This window comes from Bombyx mandarina, chromosome 13 (assembly GCF_030267445.1).
Source record: "Bombyx mandarina strain Sakado chromosome 13, ASM3026744v2".
Classification (NCBI taxonomy): domain Eukaryota; kingdom Metazoa; phylum Arthropoda; class Insecta; order Lepidoptera; family Bombycidae; genus Bombyx; species Bombyx mandarina.
Window position 1 is genome coordinate 8,790,550 of NC_143220.1, and position 27,356 is coordinate 8,817,905.

The 27,356-nt window shown below is 39.8% G+C and overlaps 2 protein-coding genes across 3 annotated transcripts in view; one reads left to right on the top strand and one right to left on the bottom strand.

Annotated features, from left to right (window-relative positions):
• The window catches only part of Exo70 (exocyst complex component 7), a 19,258-nt gene extending 13,724 nt beyond the window's left edge, over positions 1–5,534 (top strand). Inside the window, exons 14-17 of one of the 2 annotated variants that reach the window (XM_028183715.2) lie at positions 1,587–1,693; positions 2,984–3,080; positions 3,428–3,622; positions 4,626–5,534. In XM_028183715.2, coding sequence (XP_028039516.2) covers positions 1,587–1,693; positions 2,984–3,080; positions 3,428–3,622; positions 4,626–4,667 — 441 coding nt within the window. In that variant the 3' untranslated portion in view covers positions 4,668–5,534. The remainder of the gene's footprint in view (positions 1–1,586; positions 1,694–2,983; positions 3,081–3,427; positions 3,623–4,625) is intronic. The other variant, XM_028183717.2, reaches the window with a different exon arrangement.
• LOC114249980 (uncharacterized) lies at positions 5,441–26,718 on the bottom strand. Its single transcript, XM_028183714.2, is given in 17 exon segments — positions 5,441–5,585; positions 15,636–15,674; positions 17,030–17,135; positions 18,341–18,522; positions 19,206–19,435; positions 19,882–20,020; positions 20,520–20,629; positions 21,213–21,237; positions 21,240–21,376; positions 21,932–22,062; positions 22,219–22,333; positions 22,445–22,615; positions 23,438–23,561; positions 23,824–24,072; positions 24,711–24,893; positions 25,205–25,373; positions 26,496–26,718. Coding segments are annotated over 17 exon segments (2,214 nt in total). The 5' UTR covers positions 26,522–26,718; the 3' UTR covers positions 5,441–5,507.
• Between the last annotated feature and the right edge of the window lie 638 nt (positions 26,719–27,356).

The window sequence follows — 27,356 nt, forward strand, 5'->3', positions numbered from 1 at the left end:
GAGCAACACAGCAAACGAGACACTGTTGTAAAAAAAACACGTGTGGCACTCGGGGAATTCCGCGCTAAAGCATAGCATTTTTTATCAACTTATGCAATTATAATTAGATAATAATAATTTAATATTAAAACGATAACAAAATAAGACCACGCTATATTTATAAACATTAACAAAATCAAAATATTAACTGCCCCCTTCACACTCATAAGCTAGACCGCGCGAGAGAGAGATGGGTAGATTTTTCATGATGCGCATGCAATGCGACGTCACGCCGCGCGCTTATTCACAAACACTACAAGCGCAACGTGTTGAACGCGAGCTACATGGTAGGCGGAGTGGGGGGTGTTAGGTTTTATTTTCGTTACAGAATTTCTTGATTCGGGCGCCGCGCTCAAAGCCCGCGTTAATAAGCTATGCGATAGCTTAATAAAATGAATGTAAACCTTAAGGTGTCAATGAATTTTGTCGAATTTCGATTGTTGAACGATGAGACGGGTACTACTCCGTTGATTACGTCCTTATCAATGCTGTCTTCAGTATTGTTGGTACGGCGCGTTGGAAGGTTTTTGGAGTTCAGAACTTTACCTTATTCTTTGGTAATAAAACCAAGGGAAAAGACTGCATTTACCCGCAAAGCTAGTTATGGTGTTGTATTTTCATGGCGTAAATTGATATCATTGTTCAATATACTTTTACTGGTGGTAGGACCCCTTGTGAGTTCGTACGGGTAGGTTTTTTTTTTTTTTTTTATTGCTTAGATGAGTGGACGAGCTCACAGCCCACCTGGTGTTAAGTGGTTACTGGAGCCCATAGACATCTACAACGTAAATGCGCCACCCACCTTGAGATACAAGTTCTAAAGTCTCAGTATAGTTACAACGGCTACCCCACCCTTCAAACCGAAACGCATTACTGCTTCACGGCAGAAATAGGCAGGGTGATGGTACCTACCCGTGCGGACTCACAAGAGGTCCTACCACCAGTAATTACGCAAAGTATAATTTTGCGGGTTTCATTTTTATTACACGATGTTATTCCTTCACCGTGGAAATCAATCGCGAACATTTGTTGAGTACGTATTTCATTAGAAAAATTGGTACCCGCCTGCGGGATTCGAACACCGGTCCATCGCTCAACACGAATGCACCGGACGTCTTATCCGTTAGGCCACGACGACTTCACTTCCCGGTTAGGTACCACCACCCTGCTTATTTCTGCCGTGAGGCAGTAATGCGTTTCGGTTTGAAGGGTGGGGCAGCCGTTGTAACTATACTGAGCCCTTAGAACTCATATCTCATGGTGGGTAGCGCATCTATGGGCTCCGATAACCGCTTAACACCAGGTCGGCGGCAATAAAAAATAGTACATCCCCTAAGCAGGTTTTAGGTCTGTTTTCGTAAGTAGTACTACTTACTAGTACAATAGTGTTAATTGTGATAGAGTCTAACGACCAGTGTGCTGGAATGGGATCGTTTGCCTACGTTTGCCGTTAGGGGCGCTGTTCCAACTGCATACAAAATTGGGTTAACTTTTACGCTATCGAGAACGATAAAAAACTCGCACTAAGCACACAGTTGTCCCCACAGGGCTTGCAGCGCACCGGGCTGCTGGAGATCCTGTGCCTGGCGGAGCCGGACTGCGAGGCCAACTACCGGGATATGCTGCAGGAGCACAAGAGCGCCTACCTGCAGAGGTACCCGCCGTGGCCCAGGGACACGATAACTTCCCTCTAGCCAATAGTTCCTGATCTTCGTTATCGCGCTGTAAACGGCCCCGTTTGAGTCGCGAGCTTGTATGACTCCTCATGTCGATACGTAGGATGGCTTCGTGGTAGACATGCCACAGGATGCTGGTATCCACCTGTGCGGTCTTGTTATCTTGCTTCTTAGGTGGCGATTCGATAGTCGATAAGTAGACGAAAATTTACATTAGAGAAATAAGAAGTAGAGAAAGAGAAAGCTATACATTCCATCTTCACAGAAGTGGAATAGAAGAAAAGGATATCTTTAATAATCTTCGGTCAAAAGACAACAATTAACCTAGTAAAAGCCGTGTATTGACAGCCCACTGACACTGTCAGCTTTCGTACGATCACAGTCTAGCGAACTAAGAGTACTATAGTTCTGTATCTGTTGTAAGTCATACTAGAAACTTCGACATCATGTCTCAAAGTACAATTACTTTGAGGTCATAGTCCCACTTACCATTAAAAGTGCACGCTTCTTTGGCCCTAAGATCACTTGCTTATTGTCGGATGAGCTGTTTGCTCGTGTAAATAGAATGAAGTAACGCCTTCATTGGAAGTACCAGGCTGACATAAACGCAAGGAGCTTTCTTGCAATTAGTTCTTTCAGTCAACTATTTAACAAGTTAACTATTCTTTTTTTATGGGATTTTATGACCTGGTAACTAAGACCTTCAAGTCATTTCTTATTTTCATTTATATTCTTATTTTTATGAAAAATGATAATATGAAGTGAAATGAAATGAAATGAAGATGATTAATTTGAGACATAAATCAAATGGGATGAAATTAAATGAAATAAGATGAAATACAATCTCAGTAAAATGGTGGTCATTTACTGAGATTTTTTCAGTGGACTTTTTGGAGGAACCCGAGAAGTTACATCCGGCGGCTTTGTTTCATTTTCCCACATTTGTGCCCTTTCACAGATATTAAACAGTTAATAAACCACCGTTATTACACATTTATACCCGAAGAAACACTAAATAGACAAAATAAGTCACACAACTTCACTCCTCGCGTTCCCGCCAAAAAGTCAGTTAACTATTCTAATATTAGCATAGAAAAGGATATACCTCCAGTAGACACTGTAGACGGGCCAAGGCCATTAGCAACGCCATCAGGTTTGAGCTCCGTGAGCTCATCTACTAGTTAAGGCTACGCTGATATAGCCTCTCAAGGCTCTCAGCTCAGGTAGAAAAAAAAGGTGGTCTCTCCCTAACCATGCGTGTTGGCCAGCAGCTGGAACAAGTTGCTGTCCTACGTGCAGCTGGACGAGCCGTTCCCCGCCAAACTCAGGGACAGGGACCGGCAAATGCTCAAAGACAAATTTTCGGTAAGTAGCTATGAGGAATTGTTTTTTTTTTCTTAGATGGTTGGACGAGCTCACAGCCCACGTGGTGTTAAATGGTAACTGGAGCCCATAGACATCTGCGACGTAAATACACCACCTGTCTTGAGATTTTAAGGTCTCAAGTATAGTTACAACGGCTGCCTCACCCTTCAAACCGAAACGCATTACTTCACGGCAGAAATAGGCAGGGTGGTGGCTCCTACCCGTGCGGACTCACAAGAGGTCCTACCACCAGTAGAAAGTAATCGATGCGAAGCCATCTAGTGGCCGACGCCCGTAAACATTTTTGTTGAGTGTTTGAATAGCTTATCTATATTGTCTACGAGCAGTGTTTCAACCGCGAGTGGGAGGAGTGCACGCGGCTGCAGCGCGGGTACAGCGTGCCCGACGCCGAGCTGCGGGAGGCCCTGAAGCGCGACAACAAGCAGGCGCTGCTGCCGCCCTACACGGCCTTCTACGACGCCGCCGCCGCGCTGCCCTTCTCCAAGAACCCCGACAAGTACGTCAAGTACACGCCGCTGCAGGTACGTCGCCTCTTAAGGGGTCCCCCCGTCTAGGGGGCACGCGTGGGACAGACCGCGAGCCCAAGGCTGTTTTAGGGTCCTACCGCACTAAACGACTCCCCTGCACTCTCACACCCGACGTTCGTTCTCCGTCCGGGGTCAGAGTAGGGGATTTACCGCAGTCATCATACTCGCGCGACCGCCCCTCTGCCCTAAAACCGATAACTCGTCATCAGATTCATATCCTGCAGCCAGGTATCAATTCTCCTAATGAAATAAGTACTTGACACATGCGCAGAAATGACTTCCACGGTGAAGGAATAACATCTAAACTAATAATATACAAATCTAGTGGCTTTAACGGATGTTCCGTTATAACTACTGAACCGTGCATCCGATTGACTTAAAACTTGGTATCCGTGTAGAAAATACACGTACTTAATGGATAGGCTAATATTTATATGAGTGTTGGACTCCCTACACCAGTTGCGGGGACGTTAATGATGAGAATCTTTGTGGGGTTGAGAAATAATAATGTTAATTTTAAATGCCCAGCGAAGCGGACGGGTACAGCTAGTCGTGTAATAAAAATGAAACCCGCAAAACTATAATTTGCGTAATTACTGGTGGTAAGACCTCTAGTGAGTCCGCCCGAGTAGGTCCCACCACCCTGCCTATTTCTGCCGTGAAGCAGTAATGCGTTACGGTTTGAAGGGTGGAGCAGCTTATAAGTTCTCAGGTCTCAGTATAGTTACAACGAGATATATCTCAAGGTGGGTGGCGCATTTACGTTGTAGATGTCTATGGGCTCCAGTAACCACTTAACACCAGGTGGGCTGTGAGCTCGTCCACCCACCTAAGCAATAAAAAGAAAAACATCAAGGCGTTATAATCAACATCTTAAATTCTATTAAAAATCTTTAAGTTATTTTCATTGCGATCAAAGGCGGATGGGCTTACACCGCCCACGGACATCAGCAGTGTGGGGACAAGCCGCTGCTACTAACTTACTGTTGTATTCCAGATCGCCACCCAGCTGGACGGGTACTTCGATGAGGCTGCTTAGTGTTGTACATGTGTTCCATCATGTTATATCAATACTAGTATTACACTACGTATTATTACCACGTATTACTGTTCATTATTATACGAGTCGACTGTAGATCTTCAGACGGGTATATTCATTGAAAACTGTGTCTCTAATATCTCCATGGCCCACGCAATCATTGGTTAAATGTGGTTTTGATTAAATTAAATTAATAAACCAATTAAATTTAATTAATAAATTTAACTTACAATACGATACAAATTTGAATTAACTTTTACTCGATCGACAAGTTAAAAAACTCGCACTAAGCGTATTCTAACTGTATTCCGATTCGAAGGGAGGGACAGCCGTTACACACATACAGTTGAGACTTAGACCTTACGCCTCAAGGGAGCAGCGGATGCTGATGAGCCTCGACGACCACCCAATCGCGACCTGCATACATTCAACTAAGTCATTTATTTGATCGACTTGCTATTTCCTCGTGGTGGCGGATCACTTATTACATTTTCAGCGGTAGGCAGCAGCTTGGCTCTGTCCCTAGCATTGCTGAAGTCCATGGGCGACGGTAACCACTCACCATCAGGTGGGTCGTGTGCTCGTCTGCCTACAAGGGCAATAAAAAAATCATAATATTCACTGTATAAAAACTGTGAAATCAAAATTGTAAGAGAAAATAAATTCCAGCAGTCTTCCGAGGGAATCTAAAATTCTTAAGGAGCATACATACAGACTGCTACGTTTCCTGTATCACCTGTTAATTTAATTTTGATAGTTAAAACCAAGCGATGTATAAACAATCATTCGTTTATTCATAATACAACACTTCAACATGTCAATTTTATATAATTTATTTTTTTATTGAAATAAATAACTAATAATCAGTTTTTGGCGTTTTCTTTTCCTTTGAGCCCTATTCCTTTTTTTCTTCGGCCACTGTAACAAAGATCTTTAGTAAGTCTCACGAAACATATAAGAAACGTTAATAACTAAGGAATATTTGTCAATATAAAAAAATGTCCTTAGATAAGCTGACATATCTATCGTCTTCTCGCATTAAAACTGTATAATCTCAAAACTTACTAATTTTACAGGAGTGTTTTTTTTAACAAGAGAGTTTAAATGTGATATTTTAATATTAATCATCTTTGCAACATTTATTTTTTATTTTTTACCAGTTACATTATCCGTCTTTTAAAGTAAATTGAAATTATGTATTAATTTTGTTATGGTAGTCAAAATATATAGGTAAACAAAAAAACAAAACTAAACTACGCTCTGTTGACAGTATTTATAAGAAAAATACTGGTGATACCAAATGATTCCACATGTTAACTCAATTTCGAATATTTTTGGAAATTGTACACTTTTAATGCGAAAAGACGATATTATGACATCACAGGCCAAGTTAAGGTGGCCTAATATATTCTTGTTTAAACGGTGGAACATTATGCCGCATCAATCCATACTTGTAGTCTGAATATCTAAATGAGACTGCGATAGTGAGTCCTTGTGCACGGATTGTGTTCTTGTGAAGCTATTCGACTCATTCCATATATCTGTTTCGATGCGACACTCACTGTGACGTCATTGTCAATATAACATATCGAGGGATGAATTGCTATTGGGTTTAAGGGACATTTTTGCAATTTGACAGGAGCGCCATTTTATGTTTAAATTTGGGAAATTAACAATGTTACGTCGGTAAGAGTAACACTATCTATCGCCAAATAGCAGAAAGGATTGTCATAGGAACTAGTAACACCGAGAACGCTCGAGAAGTACAACGCCATCTATTGTTAGATAGCGGAAACACACATCCACAGATTCGGTAGAATCTGGCGCCAAGTTCCGTTCAAAAATCCCGTTGACGTTGTAAACGGAGCGCCAGACTACCGACTGTGTTTACTGTGAGCAGAACAGTTTGTTGAGGTTGCGAAATTTTATTTAATTCTACGGTACTTCTGGTTCCTAAATTGTATATTATATCAATCACTCACAACTTTATTTTACTGATATTAACTAGTTATATCAATTACAACAATTAATCTACTTGAAATTATTAATTTTATCACCACAAACTATGGCTCGCTCAAAAATTTCGATCCTGACTTTTTTCGATGTAAAAAGTGACATGCCACAGACTATAAATATTCGAGAATGGTAATCTACGGCCGCCAGGGTGCGCTGGAATTATTCCTATTTGTAATGGATTTTATGACCTGGTAACTGAGACCTTTAAGTCATGTCTTATTTTAATTTATATTCATATTTTTATGAAAAATGATATTATGGAGTGAAATGAAATGTGATATTATGGAGTGAAATGAAATGAAGATGATTAATTTGAGACATTAATCAAATGGGATGAAATGAAATGAGATGAGATGATATGGAATGAAATATAATCTCAGTAAAATGGTGGTGGTCATTTACTAAGATCTCAGTGGACTTTTTGGAGGAAACCGAGAAGTTACGTACAGCGGCTTTGTTTAATTTTCCCACATTTGTGCACTTTCACAGATATTAAACAGTTAATAAACCACTATTATTACACATTTAAACCCGAAGAAACACTAAATAGACAAATTAAAACAAATCACACAACTTCACACCTCGCGTTCCCGCCAAAAAGTCATTATTCCTACATAAACTGTAGCTTCAAGGGGATAGTTTGCAGTTCTTATTGAACGGTTTATACAATAAATAACGTTAATGTTGTTACTGTTAGTATTTTAGTTTAAGTACTGCCGAAGCAAGTACTGTTGTTACTGTTGGAGAAACAATTTTGTTTTGTAATGTAATACCGAAATACTTTACGAGATGGCGTTACAAAAAATCCCTTCCCAAAACTATAAAACCGTTGTGATTGTCTACGAATAATAAATAATATAATAACTAATATTTATTCGTAGGTGATTGTTTAAGATGCTATGAATATTTCGGTTTTGATTTCATCAAAATAACTTGAACTTTACTATTGAATTCCGAAGAAAATTCTAATTAAGGCTGAGTTAAGTTCAGCTTTTTATTTAAGCCTCTTACTGTAGTTTTTAAATTACATTTATGCGGATTGATGTTTCAAGGCTTTCAGATTTTAATTTTAAATTCTGAAATAATTAAGAACAGCGTCATCTACCCTTCACATTTGAAACAAAATTTAATTCGGTTTAAATTTGTAAAAGTTGATGTTGATTATTATTACACTGTAACGCAGCGTTCCGTTTCGCGGGGCAACAGCAGCCAAAGGGAATGTGACTCAGGTCCGTGCCGCGACGACCCACCCCGCGCTACCCGCGCCCGCGCATCTGTTGCATCATTCGCACCCCCAACCAATTAGTGCGCGCCAGACTTTGAAGCGGAATACACGCGTCCCCGGTCGATACCGGAACTGACAACCCGAGTCTCATGCCAGTCGGGCACCTAACATTAAACTGGCAGCCCAAGCGCGGGCCCTTTAACTAGTATTTCGGAGTGAATCTACGTAATTACGACACGTACTCGTCGTCAGTCACGGCGTCAATCCGATTTTCAAGACGTTGAAGAAGAAATTGGTTCAACCGCGGGACCGACGTCAACATTTACCGCAAACAACATGGCGTCATTACAAGAAAGTCAAATGGCAGCATTCGAACGCCTACTCGACCGAGTTTTTGAGCATAAAACTCAACTCGAATCATCAGCAACACCGACGTCGGAGCCGACATCGCCGCCTTCCTCGACGCCCGCTCACCATTCTGGGAACTTCGCGTCATGCACGGCGCGGTTCAGCGGAGCGCCCGGCGACTCACTCGACGGTTTCCTTGACGCGGTCGAATCATACAAAGATTGTGCTGACGTAGGACACGCCATCGCGTTACGAGGACTCTCGATGTTACTAACCGGAAATGCAGCCGTGTGGTGGCAAGGCGTTAAAGCTAGCATCACTTCCTGGGACGACGCTTTATCATCGTTACGAAGCGCTTTCGGTGATTGCAGACCGCCCCATCGAGTCTACTTAGAGCTCTTCAAAATGTCGCAAGGACAAAGAGAGAAGACGGAGATCTTCGTTGCCAGAGCACGAGCCCTACTAGCTCGACTCCCACCTGGTGACCTTAGTGAGAAAGTTCAAATTGATATGCTTTACGGCCTTCTACACCGTCGTGTTCGTAAAAGATTAAGAAGAGACGAAATAACTTCATACGACACGTTATTAAAGAAAACGCGCCATATCGAGGACTCCATCTACGAGACCAGTCCGCCTGAATTTATTCATCATCCTTAGCGAGCGACGCCACGTTCATCGGGTAGTACCGTAGGCGAAGTTCCCGCCGGTACTTCGACTTCGCAGCATACATACGCGCGGATGACGCCGCGGAAAATATTCAACTCGGGCGCCGGTGGCGGCCCGCCACGCGACGACAGCGCTGCGCCGAGCACCGTTCGAGTCCCCGCGCCTCGCTACACGAACACTGATAATGTATCATCTACGTCGATTGTTAAAAGACTGTTCTGTGTTTATTGCAAAAAGTACGGACATATTCGTGATGAGTGTTTAAAATTAGCGTCAAAAACGAAATTCGACAACGAAAATACGCAAGCTGTATCCTCGTGTTACGGGTGTGGTACCAAAGGTGTTACTCGGTCTCAGTGTACAAAGTGTAACGCAAGTTATTACGCCGTCGACGCTGCACGGACCCGATCAGTCACATCCGATTTACCTATTGGTAAAGTAAATACACAGCTGTCAAGTTCAGTGAACTCTATTCATCGCGACAGCTCGTTGCATACAGCTTGCACTTCAAACACCGTAAAGTCGTCCATTTATATTAATAATCGTAAACAATGTTTTGTTGATAATGAAAATAATTATTATCCTACCGATTTTAAGGCGATTCTTCCTCCGCGCTTTTTCGGTACTGATAACAAGGTTAGACTTCAAAATTATTCTAGACTTAATCATAATATAAACAATAATATTAGTTCTAGGAATGGGCCCCTGATGCGTTACTCGAGTGGTACCGAACCAAAACATAGTTATTCCGAGGTACCAAGTGGCCGCGATAGGGTGACCATGATGAACGAAAATAGGGTGACCATGGAAAACGTCGGACATTTTTCGACGATTAATTCTAATGTGAAAAGTGTTGCCCAGAGTAACTCTACTGAGCACCAGGTTAGGTTAAGACCAATTTTAAGTGTTCAAATTTTAGGTATACGAGGTAATGCTTTGTTGGATACGGGAGCTAAGAGTAGCGTTGCCGGTGCGTTGCTTTATGAATTGCTGTTAAAGCATAACCATCCGTGTGAGGAAACCAGGCGTCGGGTGAGGCTTGCAGACGGTTCTGCGCGCACCCGCCGAGTTTTGCTCACTACTCTAGAAGTAAGGATAAGTCCCGAAAGGTCAGTAACCCTTGAATTTACTGTTTTTCCAGATGCTCAAAATAATGAAACTTTGCTTGGCATGGATTTTTTGGTGGCGGCAGGTATTGTGCTTGACTTTGCTTCATCCACTTGGCATTTTTCGGGAAAACGGGTTACCTATCCAATTGAATATGAGTGCCCTAAGCCATGCATGTTTGCTTCTACTGCTGACTTCCTGCGTGATGATAAGGGTTCTATGCTTGGCTCCGATGAACGGCAGCAGCTATCACATTTATTGCAGCAGAATGGAGACATCTTTAGGGTGGGGGGAGCCCCAACCCTTTACGCCGAGCACCACATTGATACCGGTGATCATCCGCCTATATCGGTACCGCCGTATAGGCTCACTCCTGTGCTTCAACAGCGAGGAGAGGTTCTCGCAATCGATTTGTTCGGGCCACTGCCAGAAGGAGAGCAGGGGGAGCGATGGGTACTCCTGGTAGAGGATGTAGCTACAAGATGGGTAGAACTCTACGCACTTGTTGATGCCACCGCCGTGGCTTGCTCCCGAGTCCTACTGGAAGAGTATTTCCTTCGTTACGGCTTGCTTATGCGTCTAGGGGTGTAACACGTAAGTTCATGCCACGACGGGATGGCCCGTATAGCGTAGTAAAAATAGTTAGTCCTACAACGTACTTCATAGCAGACTTGTCAAACAATGTCATCGGCAAGTATCACACCGCGGATTTAACCCACTCTCCGTCAAATTCAAGTACGGATCCAATTATGCCAAAGAGGCAGAGAGGAAGGCCGCGTCTTCAGACTAACAGTCCCAAGTTGGACTCGGGACGCGTTCCCAACTTGGAGGGGAGTATGTAACGCAACGTTCCGTTTCGCGGGGCAACAGCAGCCAAAGAGAATGTGACTCAGGTCCGTGCCGCGACGACCCACCCCGCGCTACCCGCGCCCGCGCATCTGTTGCATCATTCGCACCCCCAATTAGTGCGCGCCAGACTTTGAAGCGGAATACACGCGTCCCCGGTCGATACTGGAACTGACAACCCGAGAGTCTCATGCCAGTCGGGCACCTAACATTAAAACACTAATTAATTGAGCGTTTCATTAGCTTTTAAGCTGAGTGACTATTTATAATTTATTTTTATTAAGTAATAAATGAGCAAAAAATAATACTTAACAAAAAGATATGAAATCCGAACAAAAACAGTTTCACTGTAAAAAATTGCGCCAAGTCCACGTTTATAAAACTCATCTCAATAACATTTGCACTTTACAAAAAAAAGAAGACTTCAATAGCTTTCATTCTCTACAAAAATATGTGAAATACAAAAAAATACCAAGAAACCGTCATAAAGATGAAAAAATTAAAAAAAAATTGTTGAAAATTTAAAAATAAAAAAATAAAAATTTTATCGTACTTGGCGCGCGTCATTGAGTACCCCAAAATTTTTCGGAAGAATTTCAACCCGAGAAAAAAACCATTTTGCTTTAATATACAGTGAAAGCTGAAAAAGTTACCCAGGTTGTCTTTTTCGCTCTTGTTAGCGTTTTATGAGAAATTGAGTCAGAACTACGGTAATTTTCAACAGCTCTCACTATATACCTATGGGCTATTATATGCCAAATCGACCACTTTTGCGTTCGACCCCTTTAGATTCAGCTAAAACTTTGTTATTCTTTTCTACCCTTTGAAAAACATCTTTGAGAATTTTTTCAAATGTTTTGAAGCCAACGTATACATACGTATCGACTCGTAAGTAGCTTGTATTTGTATAAGCGAACACGAGAGGGTGTTAAGTTCAAATCATAAAAGATGAGTGGGAAATGAAAAAAATTCAAATAACATACGTATGAGATGTCGATTTTACTTAACTTTTGTAAAACTTATTATGAAATAATAATTCATTAATTACATTTATGCATTTCATAGGTTGACCTACTTATAAATTTCTAAACATTGAAAGGATGTTCATTTATCCTGAAAAATTTGGGGTACTCAATGACGCGCGCCAAGTACGATAAAAAATTTATTTTTTTATTTTTAAATTTTCAACAATTTTTTTTTAATTTTTTCATCTTTATGACGGTTTCTTGGTATTTTTTTGTATTTCACATATTTTTGTAGAGAATGAAAGCTATTGAAGTCTTCTTTTTTTTGTAAAGTGCAAATGTTATTGAGATGAGTTTTATAAACGTGGACTTGGCGCAATTTTTTACAGTGAAACTGTTTTTGTTCGGATTAAAGCTACTCGACTTCCCCAGAATATTCTCGATAAATTTAGGGATATCGTATCGACTATAAAAGCGTTGCAGAGATGACACGAAGCCAGTTAGTAATCGAAACTACTCGAAGCGAAGCAGCGAACGGATCACCTGAAGCGAAACGGAACTACGAGTTGTAAAGTGTTCTGTGAGTGTTGTAAGTGTTAAATAGAGTTTTAATTTGTATGTCTGTAGATTTTTTATTTATCCCGATCCCCAGCGCGTAACAATATCAAAAATACTTCTTCAGTTATTTGAATGGAGTTAACTTAGTTGAGGTTCAATTAATAACATTGAACTGTTTGTGGCGGGTAGCCATCATACAATGAAATGATATTTGACAGATGCCTGAATCTCGCTTACGACATTTTCAAGACAAGTTTACAGATATTCAAGTTCCGAACAACAACATATCACCCGCTCGGTAGAAGATCTTCCCTTTGCCGTTTAAACCTCCCAAATATTAATGCTAATCTATATTCAAATATATAAATCTACAGTGGTTTTTAAGGATGTTCCGTTATACCTACTGAACCATGCATCCGATTGACTTGAAACTTGGTATCCATATAGAAAATACATGTACTTAATGGATAGCCTAATATTTATATGAGTGTTGGACTCCCTAATAATAATGACAATAAATAATAATGTTAATTTTAAGTGCCCAGCGAAGTGAGCGAGTACGGCTAGTACGAAATAAAACGCACCTTTCATTACAAAGATAAATGTCGCGTATTAAGTAAAATGTCGCTTAAACCGAATAACCTTTCACCCCTCGATATGCGTTACGTAACACGGCCGTCTTATTACAGAGGGTACTTAGTCTCACTTGAAGATGTTAGTATGGATAACGAAAGTTAGTAGAAGCAATGAAAGTCAAGCAAACTATTGAAATTACTTGTCCATTAGGATTTTTTATAATGTTTACATTTGTTACATTTGTTACATATTAACATTATATAATCTACATATATATTTTACTGTCTAGTTTTTTGGACTACCTTAAGACTACTACTGACTAAATCCATTTGGACGGCCGCGAAGAATGCATTAAAAATACTGGTTTTTATTTAGACTTCAGAATTTCAAGTGCAAGTTCAGGTACTTCAACGTTGCAAAATGAACAATTAAGTAATCGGTTTTAATATAATTACAAAAGAGTTAAGCTCATCCTCCCTTTGTTACAGTTTTGTCTGAACATTGACAATTTTTATGGATTTCTTTTCCGCGAAACCCTATATTTTTTAATTTAAATTTAAAATTGCAGCTTAGGCTAGCTAGCTAGCTAGCTAGCATCAGTTATCTGTCAGTTACAGTCTCGTCAAAATCGGTTCATTAATAAGTACCTCTTTTACTTTCCTATAAAAATGTATTTACTATTTAGTAAAAAGTTGGCAGTTCGATTTTATAAACACAATTCAGTTTTATTTATTTGTATAGTATATCTGTCTTTGCCTGAAACTTTTCAAATCATTCTTTAAATAAACTAACCTTAAGGTCCAGAGTCTAGCCAAAAGCATTTACGCATAGATTCGTCTCGGTTAGATTTTTGTAAAAATCAGAATCAACCTTTTGGCTTCGATATCAAAAAACATTTACCTACTTCACTAAACAATATCACGCTATGATGATCAAGTTAAATTAATGTTAATTTAAATATAAATAAAAATATACATTTACACAAATAAAAAAAATGTTTTAAAACAATACTTATTGTATAAATCGTATAAGGCATTGCAAATTAATTATGCGAAATGGTATCATGATGTATATTTTAAATTAAATACTATTTTAGAAATAATGAGGCCAGATCTCAATGGAAGCGTGGTAACAAAACAATGTCTGCCGACAGAAGACCTGCAGTTTTTTTTCCTACCTACACTGATAACCTTGAGAGGCTCTTTCAGCTTCTCCTTGACGTGTGTGCTCACGGGGCTCAAACCGGAGGCGTTGCTAACACTGGCCCTAACAAGAGCAGTGCTTCGCAGAATCTACCACCTGATCGGAAACGCGATCCACTGACAAGATCCGACGAGAAATTCAGAAATAGGCAGGGTGGTGGTACCTACCCGTGCGGACTCACAAGACGTCCTTCCACCAGTAAACTAACCAAAGTCACTAAATCTTTATCTCGAATTATTTTAACGTTATAAGTTGCACACCAGTCCAACTCATGTGTTTAATTGTTTAAAAATAATCTATGGTTAGTTTGTTGTTTATTTAGGCCCCAAATAACGTCACACGTAATAAATAATGTTCAGCCGAGGGTCGTAAGTTCCCTGTAACAAAGCGACATCCGCCGCATTCCTTTGTCTATTGTTTAATTCCCATTGGTCTGTGGGGAATCTGGGCGACCTTTAAAAAGCCTTTCAAAGACTTTTTCTGTTTGATTCAAAGATTGATTGATTCCTTTACATAAATATATTCAACTATCAAATTAGTACTGTTGCTGTAAGAACTAGCAGGACTGTGATACCAACCCGTGCGGGCTCGCAACATCTCTTATAAATCTAACTTATAATTATTAGTTTTTAATATTACAAAATTCCCACTTCTGATGTGTTCATTTCTTATAAGGCGTAAGAGAAAAAATTATAGAAAATTCAAATTTTTATCTTCATACTATTAAAATAAGTCAGTATATAGATTGTAATCCGATCGTTCTAAGTTACTACCGTTCTAACAACAACGGACGCCATATTGGCTAGTTGCAGTCAGCTGATCGAGAGGCCGTTGACCCCGCGCTATGGAATTGCGTTATTGCGGGTAGTGTTAAAAGTTTAGATCACAATTTCTCAGTGTCCTGTCAGCAATCACCACTATTAGCTATCTTTATTCTCGGGTACGGTTACTACACTCGCGTGTAAATTTATTAGTCTAAAAAAGAATATTGTTTTGACACTGGCAGTAGAGCTGTCAAGCATTGTCAGAAGGGATTCAAACGATAAATTAGATTTTTAAAATTCTTATACTAGTAATACTTAATAGCATGAAGATACAATTTGCCAAACAATTTTCAATTAAATCTTTGTGACTTTTTCGATAAATACTTTAACACAATTTAAGCATTAGGATCAACAAGAGCAATTATTTTTAAATTAATCATTAACGAAAAAGAAACGACAATCGTATACAAGCAATTAAACTGATGTTCGTGCAGACCGTACGCGAGATATTCTTGTGACGTCACCGGATACATTACAAGCAGTTTTACGATTGATCCTTATTTAAGTCCAGCAGAGCTCTTGTTCGAACTAATACTTTGAACTGTGATTTTTAACGACCAAAACGATTGTGTAAATATCACCATATATTTTTCTTAATAAAAACTCTCCCTTCGTTACGAGGGTCGGGGGGTACCTTACGAGTAGCTGCGCCATCCTCCGATGCCCCGTGCAACTAGCAACAAGAACAACACCATAGTCCAGTTACAAAAACAAACATTCAGGACACATTCTCTTTAGTTTTATTGTTGTTATTACATATTGAAATACACGCTCGTAGCGACTTCGAGGTACGGTTGGCAATACAGAAACAATTCAATTGTAAAACGGAAAAGAATGAAGGTAAATTATGGGCTGTTTACTTATATATCGGTAGCTGCCAGAAAATGATAAGCCGTCACATCTGTCTGGTAAAATTTCGTGAAGCATTTTCTAATTACACATCTATCTTGTTTTCTTTAATAAATATAAATATTTTATTTTCGATGATAAAAATCAAATTCGTTAATATTGAATAATTGTTTTAAACGGATTATTGAACGAGCGAGGTCTCCGTTTTCAGCCTTAGTCGTGTAATTCAATATGTAATACGATTGAATAAAAACTTCAATAGATTTGTCCTTTTTTAACTCGCACATAGAATATAAAGTGCGAGTGTGACAGCGATATCGTTGATAATTTATATCTGAATTACCTTTGCTGAACGATGTAGGACACGATCGAGAGCGCTACCCATAGATATCGGCAATACAAACCAAATCACATTGGCTTAAAGGACTAGAATCCAGGCCGGTAAATATTTTGTTATTAAAAAAAAACATAATCCCACAGCTACTCTAGTTGAGTTACGGTTTTCACTTGCTGTAAGGCGACCTATGGGGTTCATCTGCAGACTGTATTCAATTATCCTCATTAATTAACCCATTAATTCGAAACGTAAAAAAAAATAAACATTGTTTAACGAATAACGCGAGAGTATCAATTTAGAGTCGGGGCGATAAATGCTCTGTAGCGACTAGGGATGTAAATAATTTAATAACGCGTGCCAATCATTATCACGTGAAAACAGTGATACTTGTCCAATCTTAAATGCTATGATTTAATGAAATATCACTAGAATATGAGTGCGATTTTAGCCGCATTGGAAATTATTACTATAGTTTTTGTACTTAAATTAACTTTCACTCGCCATCCCTAGTTAGGAGCGTTAAGACAATCAAACCATATAGTTTTTATATTCGAATTAAAGGGTTAAATAGTATGACGCAATGTTTTTGTTGTTTCTGACCGCGTGATTCCCACTTCTGATATAAGTTTAGTTCGCGGCTTCACCCGCCTTGTTTTAGCGGCACTTCACAGTCGCACAAGCGTCGTAAATCACTAGAATAGTAACACCGAAAATATTCATAAAAACACATTATTCAGTTTCTACGTTCCATAAAACAACTTCTAGAGAAGCTATTGAATTGAACATAAAAAACTAAATTGAGCTTAAATCTAATTGTGGTAAGGTTCAAATTAGATTGCAACCTGGATGGCTTGGGGCGGAGTCTTCTGTCTGGCGACGGGCTTGCGCGGTTCCCGGGCTACTTGGTTCTGGAAGGGCGTGAAGGCGCACGGCAGGATCTTGCGGTACCTGCAACGTGGGGGGCCACACTAGCACACACCCGCAGCCGGCTACTTCACTAGCAGACGATTGCCATACGGAAATGTAAATCGAATGCTGTATACGCCGTAATGCGTCTCATTATCTTTTACGATATTATTATATATTTAAAAATGACGATTAAATATATATACTAATATTATAAAGCTGAAGAGTTTGTTTGTTTGAGCGCGCTAATCTCAGGAATTATTGGTCCGATTTGAAAAATTATTTCAGTGTTAGATAGCCCATTTATTGAGGAAGGCTATAGGCTATGTAACATCACGCTAAGATAAGAGCAGGTATAAAGAATGTTTCAAAATCGTTTTTTTTTCCTTTTTGCGAGCTGCCGCTGCGTGTGCTGCAGAAACGGTTAAAGTTTCGCTAAAATAATGTATGACAGTATTGTTCCCCTTTAAAAGATAAAAAAAAATCCGCAACAGCATATGTCTATATGTTCAAATTTGTTCTAAAATAAAGCATTATTTGTGAAGGTGTTTTTATAAAGATGATATTAATCCCTATCCAAATAAATACGTTATTCGTTACAAGTATTTAATTTTAAAGAAATTTACCCACGCTTGATTTTAATGAGTATCTCGCTATGAGTATTTTAATGAGTATGAGAAGATATCGCAGTTTTAAAATGATATCGCAGCAAAATAATAATCAAGCGCGTAATATTGTTGTACAAGGCGCCGGCCGACCGGTGCGCGGCGGCACAGAATAAGAACAATAACAAGAAACACCCAAATCGTTTCAAGATAGGCTATGGAAATTATAGATTTTTGTGGATTTCTCCAGGAACCCATCATCAGGTTTTGATGATTATAGGACAATTCGGGAAGTCTACCCTTTCGAACAAAAAATTGAAAAGAGAATTATAAGAATCGGTTCAAGCATTCTCGAAAAATCGGTGAACATACATAGATAAAAAATGGTGGTCGAATTGATAGCCTCCTCTTTTGAAGTCGTGATTTTGGTACCATAAATAGTTCCTTAACATTCCATTATTCAAAATTTTTTACACTTTCTACGTAAATGAAGTCGCGGGTAAAATTAAGCGTTATAAAAAAGTAACTATTCCACGTAGACGAAGTTCCGAGCAAAACCTAGTTATACACCTATATATATAACCTATTATACATAGCGTAGTTATATATAACCTATTATACATAGCGTAGAGAGATAGTCACTTGTGGTAGGGCAGCAGTATGGGCGCTAGAGTGGGCGGGGTCCTGGCGACGCCGGCCTCGTCCTGCTCCGCGAGCTGCGCGCAGTCGAACTGCAGCTCCAGCCGCGCCCCCCGCCCCAACGCCCCGCCGCCGCCCCCGCCCGCGCCCGCCGCCAGCAGCAGCGCGTTGCGACCGTGCTCCGGCTGCGACGACCAACCGCTGGGTTACTACTTCAAATATGTTTACCGGTGGTAGGACCTCTTGTGAGTCCGCACGGGTAGGTACCACCGCCCTGCTTATTACTGTCATGAAGCAGTAATGCGTTGCGGTTTGAAGGGCGGGGCAGCCGTTGTAACTATACTTGAGATCTTAGAACCTATATTTCAAGGTGGGTGGCGCATTTACGTCGTAGATGTCTATGAGCTCCAGTAACCACTTAACACCAGGTGGACTGTAAGCTCATCTACCCATAAGCACTAAAAAAAAAAAAAGAAAATGTATATTGCTTACTATTATTTAAAATATATATGTGGGATTTTATATTCAGGTTGGGTGGGCCATTTGTAAAACGGTTGATGACTTCACACAAACTTGATTTGTCTGCCGTCGCGTCCGACAACTATCCTCTTCTCGCATAAAAAAGAAAACCATGTGTTCCGCATTCATTCGCCATTTTTCTTACATAGTAAAACGACATCTGCTATCTCTCTCACTCAGTCATGCTCCGTATCTGTCATCCATTCATACCGTTCCGTCCCGTTCCTACATATATGTACGTCTCACTCTGACGTTAAGCTGAGGACAGTTGCAAGAGGGAGAGCGACGACGTTTAATGCATTGAGTGTTTATCGTCGTATAAATGAGAGTTCGTTATATGCGACCGCACCTCGTGTTTGAGCACGTAGTGGCCCGGCAGCAGCCCCGTGAGCTGCGACAGCACGCAGCCCAGAGTGTTGCCGACGTCACGGCGGGGGCAGGACGGCTGCTGGCTGGACGGCTGCTGGCTGGACGGCTGCTGGGTGGACGGCTGCTGGCTGGACGGCTGCTGGGTGGACAACTGCTCAGTGGACAGCTGCTCGGCGCACACCACGTCCCCCGTCGGACCCTCCACGCGGACTTCATAGAATAATAATAATACTGCACGCATTGTGAGGAGATTTCTCACCCTGGAGTCCTAACCATTGGTGGCTTGTGTCGTACCGCCATCAGCGGCAATCTATTTTTATAGTGTTTTTTAAAAATTGTATTATTAATATCTTTTTAAAAAAAATATTATGTAAATAATAAGATTTTAAATAAATATAAATAATAATAACAATAATTTATTTATTTCTCTCTAAAGCGATAGTAAAAATACAAATGGAAATTAACCTTAAATTTTATTTTGTAAGCCTTTGAAAGAGCTGAAGTCTGTACTAGATTCAAAGACTTGTATTACTGATCTACAGGCTGCCTTCTTCTTAAGATAGATTAGGTAGATAGATAGATTAGAAAAATACAGGACAAGTATTAACCCACGAGGTCCTGTTAAGGGCTCCAACTAGTGTCGTGGTGCTACGTACCGTTCAGCAGGGCGGCGTCGTCTCGCCTCAGCAGCAGCGCCAGCAGCAGGGCGGCGCCGGTGGGCGCGGCCTGCAGGCTGGCCCCCACGTCGATCTGGTACTCCGGTATGGGCTCCAGCACCACCTCCTGCGTGCCGTGCTACAACCAACACATCATTTCACTGAACTAAGAATCTATATATTAATACGTGAAGGAAAAACTTTGTATCCCTTTTTATGAAAATTGCGCGGACGGAGTATGAAATTTCCCACACTTATAGAGAATATAGAGAAAGAGTGCAGAATGTTAATATTTTTTTTAAATTATGCCTAAAAAATACATTAAATCAATAAAAAAAACATTACACACACTACCATGTATTTGACGCACACACGCATGCATACTATTTATTTATTGTCAAACTTTTGTTTGTGACGTCTGTGGTCAAATTGGGAATAGATTAAATATTGTTTGTCTTTATTAATATTTTTCTATAATGTAGTCTTGGCGCAATTTGTGATCATAAAAGTCTAATAGTCTTTAACAATAGAACCATAATAGTGTACAAACTTATATTTCAATTAATTATAGTCGAATTTCGACTACCAGGACATCACTAGTTTTCATAAATATTACAAACCGGTGACCTTCGACTTACCCTGACTCTATGTTCGCAATGAACCACAATGTTGTGGACTTCTTTGTGAGTCTTGTTATTGATTTGCCACTTCCTGAAGGAGCACGGCGGAGGCCTGGCGGAGCTCGATTCTGGGGACAGACTTCACATTAGTAAGGGAGCCCTATGGTTCGTCAGGAACGTCGACCTGCACGACGACCTGAATCTAAAGTCCATCAGTAAGTATCTACAGTCGCATCAATGCGTCACTTCGATAAAGCGGCACGTCACGAAAACCCTCTCATCGTGGCCGCCGGTAACTACATTCCCGATCCTGCGGACAGAATGGAAAGCAGTCGACGTCGCCCAAAACACGTCATTTCGGATCCTCCTGATCCACACGAACGGTGCTTTTAGGTACCTCAAGCACCGGTCACTGTTCTCGTCGAACCCGTCGTTTGCGACGAAGGGCTCGACGAGTAAATTAACCCAGACACAGCCCACTGAGTTTCTCGTCGGATCTTCTTGGTGGGTCGCGTTTCCGATCCGGTGGTAGATTCTGCGAAGCACTGCTCTAGCTAGGGTCAGTCAGTCAGCCTCGTGAGCTCACCTACACACGTTAGGGCGAAGCTGAAATAGCCTCTCAACATAGGTAGAAAAAAAAAACGGAGGGACCGCGGCGCGGGCTGCTTGTCGACCTGCTCAGGGCGCAAGTCGTGATCGAATGATGCTCACCGTCACAAGTGCAGCTGTATACTCCTAGCTCGTCATTGGCCGGCTGTGGCTGGTCCCCGCCCCCGCCCCCGCCCCGCCCCCACTGTCCGCCCCCTCCGACCTCCTGCTGCGTTTCGGAGACGCCGACTCGTTCTCGTCGCGCTCCTTGTCAGTGTCCATGTCACCTGTCCGAATATAAAGAAGCTGTAACGTTCTGACGTTATTTTCGCGTTTATCAATTAAATTACTGAATCGATAGCTCCCGGCATTTTTTTTAATAGTAGTTATCTATACTTCTATACTAATATTATAAAAAGGAAATATTTGTTTGTTTGTTTGTATTGAATAGGCTCTGAAACTACTGAACCGATTTGAAAAATTCTTTCACTGTTTGGAAGCTACACTATTCCCAAGTGACATAGGGTATATATTATAATCTTTTTGAAAAAAATTAAGGATCCTTACTAAAATTTCACAACATAGAATAAAATAATGTACTACGATTTTGTAGAACACATTATTATTTACAAAAAGTATTGCGACAGCATATCTCTATTTATTATAGTTATGCCGCAATAAGTGTTCTTTTATTTAAAAAAATAAAACAACGTCAAATATCGTTGAAATTTTTGTTAAAGAACCGAGCGGAGCCGGAGCGGACCGCTAGTAATATAAGCTTAGTTTGGCATTTCTGATTTCGTAATTATTCTGTGGACAAAGAAAGAACAAGAGCGCCGCACCGGTGTCGATGACCAGCCGCTGCTCGTCTTCGCTGTCCGCGGTCGACCCGTCCTCCGACTCGTCCTCGAAGCTGGTCTCGAGCGAACCCTGGGTGTCTTGTTCCCGGCTACTGAGCGCCCCGGTCAACGGCCTGCCGAAGTCGTATTAGTGTGAAACGACTCGTGAAAATAGAGTTGTATTACGAATTGTTTGAAGAATTTATTCTTGGATTAACTAATTCTCTTTCGACTCCTCTCGATATATATATAAATAATAAATATAAATATTACAGAGTATACAAACTCACTGTTTCAAAGCGTTCTCAAGTAAATGTTTGAAGGCTTTGTAAGTCCTGACGCAGGCCGGCTCTCTGTTGAGTGAGAATTCGTTGCCTAGTACTATCACGTTCGATTCGTCGCCGTCTGGAAATTATATACATATATAGATACGTCCGGACGGTACGTGCGGGTGAGGGGGGGCGGTGCGTGCGGGTGAGGGGGGCGGTGCGTGCGGGTGAGGGGGGGGGGACCCACCGACGCCGATGGTGCTGCAGACGGTGAGGGGCAGTGCCCAGCGGCGGTCGGTCCGCACGAGGCTCCGCAGCGCGCCCTCCGCGGCCACGAACTGCGCGCCGTGCTCGGCCGCGTACTGCGCCAGCTCGCGGTGTATCTCTGCCAGCGGTAGCGTCGTCATCGATTTCTCACCTATCAATTTATTGTGAAACCTTTATTAAGAACTACACAATTTAAAGCAAAAACTCTAGTTGAAACTAGTTTTACTTTTCACTTACGGTACCATTAATTAATATGAATAGTTACCATTTATGTACAAATTATAAACTCTATTTATTATAAAAAAGAACATAATATTCCTGTAAAAGTACATGTTATTATCCGCAACATGCTTCAGATGTACAAATTGTAGATTGTTTTATCTATATTAATATATAAATCTACTGTGGTTTTTACGGATGTTCCGTTATAACTACTGAACCGTACATCCGCTTGACTTGAAACTCGGTATCCATGTAGAAAATACATGTACTTAATGGATAGGATCATATTTATATGAGTGTTGGACTCCCTAATAATAATGACAATAAATAATAATATTAATTTTAAATGCGCAGCGAAGCCGGCGAGTACGGCTATTATTATCATAATACTGTTATGTTTAGAACACTCGATATTCGTTAGACTATTCGGCGATAAATGGCATTACTCTTACCGGCGTAGCAATTGTATATCTATGATTATTATAAGAACTAAAGTATTATTATAAGTATTAAAAAAAAGGAATGCACCTAACACCACACTCTTTACATTGCCCTTGGATGACTGGTACAGAATGCCGTTAGCATTAAGTGCGCCATTGAACTTTTATGCAATAAGTTAAATAAATTAATTAATTATTCTATTTGAGCTTTAACTGTTAATTTGTAAGAGGATCAAAATAATTAAATACATTTAAACTTGTGATTGTGTATATTAAAAACTGACAATTGAAATTTATTAGTGTATACTAACCAGGGAGTACAAATCTACAAGGGTGCTTGTAGCATGGTTCCGGCACATTGTATGGTTTGAAGATGGAAAATCTACTTTTTATATCATCTGGGTATCTTATTTCAGGCAGCTCAGATATGTTTACCTGAAAAATAATGAGGGTTAGTTGAGAGCACAAGCCCTCTGGATTTCCACAGATGTATCATAGTGAAAAGGCAGACTGGACTGTTTATTTTTAGGACTGATGTTTATCTACGGTCAAGTTTCTATCGGGGCCCATGGACATTACCCAAAAGCTGCGACCCACTTTGAGACATGAAATCGAATTTTCAATAGTCCTGCTTATAAACTGTTCAAACTTTGGAAGTGTCAATAGTACCAAGTAATGAAACTATCAAAATACTTACAGTTTGTAAATCTTTAAGATGTATAATTTCACAGTTTCCATTCGCAATCTCCAATGGTATTTGACCCACAAGGTGGTAGGTCTTTGGGAACGACTGCATCATATTAGCGGTGACTTTGAATTCGGCTTCATAAACCATCTCGACGGAAGGCTTGGGACGTAGTGCACGGATACAGTGGTTAGTGGCCCAGAGACCCTTCACCCAATCTATGTATTCTTTTTGTTCATTTGCATAGGTCTCTTTTACTTGCTAAAATATATTTTATAGTATAGTCTCATGTGATAAAGCACTGAATAATTTTTTGCTATTGCAACAACCTATTGGCAAATGTGCCAAAGAGCTCATCTATGTGAATAAGCTCACAGCCTATGTGGTGTTAAGTAAATATTGGACACAAGGTCTATACCACCATAATGTAATCAGTATAAACTGCTGTCTTAATCCTTTAAACCAAAATTCATAACTGCTTAGCAGAAACAGGCAGGGTGGTGGTACCTACTCATGCGGGCGTGTTCTACAGGTAGTAAAAATTGTAATCACTTTTCACGTTTTCCTTTTAATCACTATTTAAAAAATAGTAATCGTTGATTGTTCATATAATGAGTAATTTTATGTTGTTCGTTTAAAAAATAATATGGTATTCATATGTGATGCATCAGTCAAGTATTCATGCTTTCTGCTTTGAAGAGTGAGACTACCTTTATACCATATTATTATAATTAACACATCAATGTCTTCCTTACAACTCAAGTAGAACAAAAAGAAAAATTATCAAATTGATTACTACAAAAGCACAATTTCTTTTAGTCACAACTCTGTTAAGAGAGTGTACAGAAAAAAGGCAATTTTATGCTGCCTCATGTTCAAAAATCATAATTTAAACATACCTCAAACACTTTCAAGTCCAGTTTCGTTGGTCTGTGAATGAAGAAACTGGGCATGATGTGAGGGTTCTCTTGACACAGCACCTTAAGGCATTGGTAGTGTTGTTGACTAGTAAGGGCTGATATCTTTGGATAAGGTGGTAACGAATGTAGGGCAGGCACATAAACACGGCTTTGTTTTTCATTCTGTAATGTTAGAATCAACAGGTTTAGCTATGCATTATACTACTTTTACAATTTGAATTATGCATTCATTGAAATTGAATTTTGCAGAAAAGAATGGGGTGCACTTGAAGAAACCTACACTCAGCATTGAGTGGACATGGATTGAAGAAGAAGATGCATTCATTTTATTCATCAATCACTCCTATCAATCGTTACAGGGTTTTTCTAAATTTTGTGTATTTAATTCAGGATTAAGTCACTTTACAGTTTAATCATATTAGCAGTTAATAAATTTTATTAAATAATATTTAATTTTTTTAAGTAATACTCACATCTTTTTTCTTTTCAAATATTTTATCCCAATCTATGTTCTCTCTTTCTTCTTCATCAGAATCACTAGATATTAAGGGATCATAATATCTATTACGCAAGATCCTCTCAGTAACACAATTGTCCAGGTCCTTTTCTGTTAGAAAATAGACGTCAGCCGGTGTGGAGCACCTTAAAAAAGAACAACAAAAGAGCTGATTTTCCTTCTTTGCATGAATACACCTCGTCGTGACAAGTCTATATTACAGTCTACCAGATGTTGAAAGATAAACCTAGTAAAACATTAAGTAGAAAGATTAAGGCCATGGTACCACTGCTACAGAGGTAACAAGAACCCACAGACATCACAATCTGAATATTATATTTGAAAAATAAATATATCCTCCTCCGTGCGTCGTAGTTCTGAGGGTCGTGACCTTTACGGAGCACTTTTGTTAGGACTATGTTCCTCCATTCACTCCTGTCCTACGAGCAGTAGATAGCAACATTGACGCCGGATTCCAAAGTCGTCTTAATCTGATCGGACCAGCGCATGGGACTACGCCCCCTAGGCCTGTATCCTTGCACTTTGCCGGTGATGAGAAGTCTTTTGAGATTGTCACCCTTTTTCCTTACAATGTGACTGAAAAACTCTAAAATCCTACATAGGCAAATGTTGGAGAGTCTTAAGGAGATGACTAGGCATCTGGAAGAACTAGTTTTTCTAGGATTAATGCGTTTGTCTGATGCGCCGTCCACGGAATCCGCAGCATTTTCCTCCAGCACCAACACCACCACCAACATAAATAAATAAGTGGGAACAAATCACACACAGTTATCTGGCCCCAATTTAGGATTCATGTTATGATTACTAGAGACTGACATGCATGCTTATAGTTATTTAACTATATACATATATAGATAATACACACCCGGACAAAGAGCAAGCAAACCTGTTCATCACATAATGTTTATCTGAGGAATCTAATCGAACCCAGAATCCTCAGTGTAATAGTGAGGGTTGCTAACTACTGCATTACCAAGTTAGTTAAAGTTAGATAGAATTGGTATTTTAAATAATTTTACTGAACTTTAATTCAAATCTCCATCAGATATCCCTAGAAATGTAATCTGCCTTTCAAAGAAGGTTAGAAAAGGATCATTAGCAAATGGCAGAGCTTGGATACGCTTTTGGCTCAATCGACATCCAATAATAATTCTAACCACTCAACTCTTCTTCTTTGTCAGTATATCAAACTACTTTACTTGTGTGAAATGGCTGGATTTTATAAAAAACAAAATACAACTTCTTACCAATCAAACTGTCGGATGTGATCCATTGTTATAATTTTATGTGCTTCAAATGACTATAGTTTTATTACATTGTTAGTATTATTGATAAGCAAAGAACGTAAAACATAACATTGTACTTGGTTTCATGGTATTTGGTTGTGAATTTTGTACCCATTCGCTATATAAATACCACAGTCCGGTAAATCTGGTAAACACATTCAGATCGTCAATAATGCAATATATCACCACTGACAATGACACTGATCATGAATGACATTTGCTTTTTTATTTTATCCAATTCAATAGGTAAAGAAAACTTATCTAATACTGCCACCGTTCGACATTTAAAGGCAGAAGTGTAGCAATGGAGTGGAGTTTCAACAGTTGCTAATTCAACAGTGTTAAAGAAACCTTCATATTTTTTATGGCTTTTATAGACAGGCGAGTATTTAGATGTGTGGTCCTTCGCACCTGGATGCCAGCAAAAAAGACTCTCCTCAAGCCTCGTTTCAATGTCAATGTAAAAGAAATACCCTGAGAGAAGTTCATTCCAAAGCTAGATGGTACGTAGCAACAAAGATCTCTGGAAACGCATTGTAGATGAAGGTAGTGGCCCTAGATCAGAGTTCCCCAAACTTTTTTGTGTCGTAGACCCCTTGCCATGTTTTTCCGTGTTGTGTAGACCCCCTACTTACCTGATATTTATTTCCTGTAAATTTCTAACTGTAGTAAAGTTTAGTGTTAAAAACTTAAAGTAAAAACACATGTTAATTTATACATTTATTAAATGAATTTAAATTAAAACTACTCAAAAAAAATTTTTGTATCTGTTATGTAAAATATACGTAACATAAAATAAACATAAAATAAACTATAAATAAA